The following is a 6,310-nucleotide window of genomic DNA, read 5'->3' on the forward strand; positions in this document are numbered from 1 at the left end:
GGGCTAAAACATCGATATCAGAGGGGCAAAAAAAGAAGAAAAGTCATTATTCAAAGTAATTATACTCCACTTAGAAAGTCTGTATTTTGTACAAATTGTCAAGTTTGTCAGTTTGCCTGACTCATCCAGACCTTTATGTCTTTAAGATATACTTATATTTGACTAAGTGAACAGTTTCATCTGTCCTATATCTAGATAAATATGGCTGGGCTCTGACATCGTAGTAATGCAGTGTTTTTAATAATTCTTAAACAGCACTTTGTTTAAGCAAAAACAAAGTGCTGTTGACTGCTGCACTTATTAGTCTGTAAAATTTCAGATCTGTGTCAGAGATTATCCCAAGGTTCCTAGCCTGTGTTTTAAGGAGTTATAAAACTCCCAGGTAATTCTTCAGCTTCTCAGTTAATAATTAATAGAGCTCTGTTTTAGCCTCCTTTAACTATAGTAAAATGCAGGCCATCAATTTTTCGACATGAATCCATATGAAATGGGGATTTGAAAATTTAAAGTGTAAACCTAATGCATTGCAATTAAAAAGGATGATATGTTGGCAAATAATTTGACCTAGAGGGGGCATGTACAAAGAAAAAAAAGACAAGGTAGAACCCCGTGGAACTCCAGCAGTCATAATAGCTGATGCAGAAAAGTATTACCAGTGTTACCTGAAAAAGTCTAAGAGAAAGTTTAATTTAAGCCACTTAACGTGAATCTGAATATGACTGGCTATATATAAATCACAACACCCAAATTATAACTTCTTTGACATGTTTTAGCCATCTGCTACAGATTATTGTTACTGCAGTTCGGCATTTATAGATCTGGTAGAACAAGTTATTGTTAAAATCAACTGTTTTAAATTGTGAAATAGATTTTAGCCAAAGATCATTTCCAGACTCTGGCCCTATGTTTGAGATAAAGTCCGAATACCACATGTGATTATATAATGCGAATGAGAATCTAAACACATAGAGAACCTAAAACTTCAGCATGGTCCATTTAGACTTAACATGTTTGTACTGATCACGATAAAAAGAAAAGCTTGCTTGAACTTTTCTAGGTTAGCTTGCACATGGATGCAAAACACTAAATCTGAACAAACGTTTAATTTTTCATCCTGTTTTTAATACAGTTTAAATGTCAGTGTGGTTCACATGCAAATGCAGCTACTGCTAATGCATTAATATAGATAACACGCTGTGTCTTTGTGTGTGTTGCTGTGCACGCTCAAAAATGGTACATCCTGGAGGAAATGACTTTGCCTTTTTTGTTGTTGTTTGTTTTTGGGAGGTCTTCGGGTGGTTCAGGTGATACGCAACGACTTCACATGATGCTCTTTGACAGTATATCAGGTGGAATCAAATCAGCAGTTGAGAGCAGCAGATCAGTCGCAGGTCAACCAGCAGGTAAGTCACTGACTGAAGTCGTTGACTGTTTTCTTAGTTTGTGTAAGTGGAAGCACAGAGGACAAAATGAGGCAGGATTTTCTGTTTTATCACCTGTTTATAGAACTTATTCTTGTTGTATTCGTATTAATGTATTTTTATATGTGTTTGTGTGTGACTGCATGAACAAAAAAGAGTGAGGAATTAGAATCATCTGTATCTTATCAGCCCCATGATTTTTTACTTTATTCATGTATACATGAATCTGTGCAGGAGAACCAAGAAGCACTCAGTACTGAAGTGAGTACAATCCTTCAACTCTTTGAGTGACTAAACTTTGGAAACAAACCATCCCAGCGGTCTCTAAGTAAGAAAACGGACTACCTGAAGAATGGAGAGAAACAAGAAAACACTTTCACTGTTTATTCTGCTGCTACTGCTACTGGTCTGCAAAAGTGAGGAGTGTCCCAGGCTTCCAGAGAGTTAGTCTTTATTCCTCTTTATTCATGTTTAACAAACTTTAAGATCTGTTGTTTGACATATTTACTCATTTTCATTTAATCTCTCCTGTTTTATTTCTCACAGATCTCACTTGCTACACTGACTACAATAGAAACATCACATGTTTGTGGAACAGCAAATACGTGTCTGATGACACTGAATGCACCATACATGCTCACTATAAATCTCGACGCCTGTAAGGACCTCGGTCACAAAGAGAAATCCTCAACACATAAATACTCACAATACATAAATCACACCTGTCATCATGTGCACCAAAAAGAGATTAATACTGGGGTTTTTTTTTCAGTTCTTACAGCGCTTCCTGTCACCTAAAGCCTTTTGATGTCTCCAGACCAGCAGTAAAGAAGTGCTCCCTGATCTTTGAAATTGAATACACTGTGAGTGTGTGGAAAAATCTAATTGTTGTCAAGCCCCAGATATACAATCATATGTCCTATATGTCAGTTTGTAGTCTAAGTAGTGATCGATGTTGGATTAATTTTAAAAACTGGTTAGCCAAATTTATCAAGCACATACCACAGTTAACGAAAGAGAGAGGGGTCAGTGAGCAGGGATCTTTAAAAATTGTTTTTTGCCAGAATCATTCTCTTTGACTTTTCCATTTTCTGTATTTGAAGTGAAGTTTAAGGTAATTATAGCTTTTGTCCGGCTTCTTTTTAATGGCATGAAAGTGAAATTGCAATGAAATCTGAAAGTACAGAAAAATCCTTTTAAGTGAATCTATTATTTCTCATTTTCCGCTTCGGATATTTTAATTTCTATTTTACTAGACTTTTGCCTGTTGAACAGTTCAAACTGCACCGCTTTAGTCTTGTACTGAGTGATGATACATGTACTCGTTATCTGTCTAAAAGAAGCTTAATCTCTTCTCTCTTTATAGCTGCTCTCTGTTTATACCAACTCTGTTGTCTGATTGGCTATTTGTGACTCCAATCTTTGACTTTGGCAAACTTCAAATTTGATTTAAACATTTTTTTTTCCAGTTTCTGTCTTTCCATGAGTTGTCCCTTAATCTGAGCTGCAACCAAATGAAGCAGAATTTAATCACTTCCTTCATGCCATCCTGTCACAGTGAGTGTAATCTACAGTATACATACTGGCTCTTTGTGATTTCCAGTGCGAGCTATTCATGGTGACCTAAAACAACTGTGTGTGTGATCTTGCAGTAAAGGTGAATCCTCCTGCAGAGCCAAAAGTCAACTTCACGTCTGTTTCCTGGTTGTCCCAAGTCCACAAACATGAAAGGATCAGTTCATACAGAAGTAAAGTGCAGTGGAAGAAGCAGGATCAGTCATGGAGTGTAAGTTTAGATTTTGTGACACAATGTGAACAAGTTTAAGTGTAAAGTGATCTTAAAAGCGCACGTTTAAATGACAACCCTGTGGCTGTGTGAATCCAAGCAAGATTCATTCTCAACCCCGCACTGCTTTCTGTGTGTCAGGATCCCACTGTGCGCAAAACACGTAGCATTCAATGTGGGCAGGAGTGTAAGGCAGAGCTGAAGCCACATTTGCTGATCCAAGGCGAGAGGTATGAGGCACGCGTTCGTGTGCGGTCTATTTTTCAGCACCGCAAGGGAGCCTGGAGTGACTGGAGCCCAACTGCATCATGGGAGTTACCAGCATGAAGAAAGAAAAAAACTTACCATGTGTAATTGCTATAAACTTTCACAGCACACATTGCAACCTGTACCCAGATATTTAAAATCACAGATGTATATAAAACTTAGGTTTTTGGTAGCACTTAATAATAATGTCACAATGTTAAGAGTTATTAATGTTTTAGTAAGGTATTAGCAAGTGTTTAATTCATACTAACAGTGAGTTACTATCAGTGATAGCTGTACATGGTGTAGTAGTAACAGATGTATAAATATATGTGTATTTAAAAATGACATACTGAGGAGGAGCAATTATATATAAAACATGGAGTACACACTGTTAGGTTCATTTTTGAGAGAGAGAAGACAAACATGCTCAAAGCACGTTGTCTTAAATGTATTAAGCATTTGAAGGCTCAAGTTAAAAAACGGCTGCCGAGTCTCTTTGCTCGCTCAGGAGAGCCAAACGAACAAAGAGCAGCACACCCAAATAGTATAGACTTTTATGGTGGGTCACAGAAACAGAATGCTAACATGATTGGTGGAATCAGTTGAGGGTGGCCTTCGGTCTGATATTGGTGCACGTTTCTTCTTCTGCACCTCTCTGGATATCAGCCTTATATGGAGATGGCCCTTTCGCAGGCAACACTCCCATTACCATGGCAACCACCTGTCGTTCTCCAGCCTGGCCTATAGAGTTCAAGAAGGGGGGTTGTCTTGTAGCTATCACGACCTCCATCCACATTCCTGTGAAGGATCTTCCCCCTGTTTGTCTGCCAGCATCAGAGTGAATCCAGACTATTCTTCAATACATTGTGTGCAGTAAAGGATAAACAAATGTGTGTTGATAATCATCAAGTGCTAGCCTTAAAGATAATAAATCCCATCAACACTTATTACCTCAATAATGCTTAAAAGTGTAATATTATTATAAAGTTCTACCAAGTTTTTTAACTGTGACATGATTTTTTTTATTTTATTTTTTTTGCGAGGAGGGTTTGTTCTCCACCATAGTACGTTGATAATAAAAGAATCAAAAGAATAAAAGAATACATTTTTATAGTCACACAACGCATGCTTCTTATTAAGTGAAGACAAAACAGAAGAAAGACCTCCAAACAAACAGTAACTGAATGATGCTGCAGTAAAGGAATGGGGCAATCTTATGCAAAAGATTTGAATGCAGACATGAATAATAATAGTAATTAAATGAAGGGTGAATATGTAAACTAAATAAAGTAAAGACAGCACTGAAGCGAGAGAGAAAGAAAAGGAGACGTTAATGCTGCTGCTCAAAGGCAGCAGTAACAGTGAGCCAGTGCAGGTGATTTCAGACTACGAGAAAACTGAGAGGCTCGACAATGATCGATTTAGGCTCCAGAGTCTAGATTCAGGCATGTGCAGTTGTGCAGAGGTCAGTGAAGAGAGCATGGAGGCAGATAGCATCAATATGACTGATAGCCATGATGAAGAACCTGAGGCTGAGGAAGAGAAGGAGGGAGGGAATGAACAAAAGGCAGATTTTCAGAGGCTGTTTGGAAGCAGCGGAGGTGTGTTTGGCAAGTCTATCCAGGTTTGTTCTGATTATGAGCGAGTGGAGAAACAGCAGGCTGACAGCCCGGAGCTTCCCAGCTTGGATTCAGGTGTTAGCAGTGGGGGAGAGGAGCAGCTGAGTCAGGATGAGGGCATGGAGGATGCTGATAAGTCCACTGAATCTACACGCTTCCTGTTTCCACCTCATCCTTCCAGTGCTTTACCATGCTCCCTGCTCTCTTTTCCACAACTGCCTCTGAACTTGCCTGGGCCACGACTGAGTCCAGCTTTGCAGCTCCAGCCAGGTCACATGACACAGGGGTTTGCTCTGATGTCAACAGGCAGGTCGGTGGAGCCCTCTGGTGATGGATATATGCCAGTGAAACAGGAGGAGGGCTGAGAACAGACAGCAGGCTCAACTAGCAGGACAACATAGCATGTAGCACATGGAGGAGTCATCACAGTCAGTCAGTTCTCAGGAAAATGTAACATCACATAGAACAGAATAGCTCTTTATTGTCATTGTTACAAAAACAATGAAAGGCACTTTGGCATTTCTCCATGTGTGTGAAGTACACAACAGCGTAAGTATTTACACAATAACACAGAAAAAGAAAGCTGCTCAGTTGCGGAGAGCGCCGGGCCGCTGCGTCTGCTCGCGCTGCCATCTTGAAGTAAAAAAAAAAAAAAAAAAAATCATGTTTCCGCCCGGTTTCGAACCGGGGACCTTTCGCGTGTTAGGCGAACGTGATAACCACTACACTACGGAAACTGCGTAACCATCTATTCAGTTTTCACAGTATGTGAATCATGAATGCATGACCCTTAATATATTTTCTGTCAATATTTATGCTTGATTAGAAACTCATAGGCAAAAAAAATAACGTGACTATTTCTATAATGTAAGGGCTGCCCTCTCTGCCATCCCACTAGCTGAACTAACTGACACAAGTAAACTGTGCTAAGATTCCCTACATGCACTAAAGTTCTTGGCCACATACATATTGAGTTGCTTGGCTATAGAAATCCATACCGTGAAGCTCCAACGCACATTTTTTTAAACTTATGTCATTGGCAGAGGAAGTTTGGAGCTGTGCAGAGCCTTGGTGACTTTTACTGCACCCCTACCCATTTATTATGAAAAAGCAGCGCAACTGATTTTGCTTTTTTTTTTTTTTTTTATTATACAAAATGATTTGTATGATTTAGATTTATACTTAAGTGGCAGCTATTTACTGGCTTTAGAAAGTTATTTTAAATGATGTCATGT

General features: G+C 39.0%; 1 protein-coding gene and 1 non-coding gene across 2 annotated transcripts; one reads left to right on the forward strand and one right to left on the reverse strand.

Annotated features, from left to right (window-relative positions):
* Positions 1-1,307: 1,307 nt before the first annotated feature.
* Positions 1,308-4,584, forward strand: LOC102311845 (interleukin-2 receptor subunit beta). Its single transcript, XM_005939456.3, has 7 exons — positions 1,308-1,403; positions 1,656-1,864; positions 1,968-2,079; positions 2,194-2,284; positions 2,891-2,978; positions 3,074-3,207; positions 3,349-4,584. The coding sequence occupies exons 2-7, from the start codon at positions 1,774-1,776 to the stop codon at positions 3,532-3,534; spliced, it is 702 nt and encodes a 233-aa protein (XP_005939518.1). The 5' UTR covers positions 1,308-1,403; positions 1,656-1,773; the 3' UTR covers positions 3,535-4,584.
* Positions 4,585-5,739: 1,155 nt separating this feature from the next.
* Positions 5,740-5,812, reverse strand: trnav-aac. The gene has a single exon. It is a non-coding gene; the product is annotated as a tRNA-Val (tRNA).
* Between the last annotated feature and the right edge of the window lie 498 nt (positions 5,813-6,310).

This window comes from Haplochromis burtoni, unplaced genomic scaffold (assembly GCF_018398535.1).
Source record: "Haplochromis burtoni strain Fernald_Lab_line unplaced genomic scaffold, NCSU_Asbu1 Contig_258, whole genome shotgun sequence".
In the NCBI taxonomy this organism is placed as follows: domain Eukaryota; kingdom Metazoa; phylum Chordata; class Actinopteri; order Cichliformes; family Cichlidae; genus Haplochromis; species Haplochromis burtoni.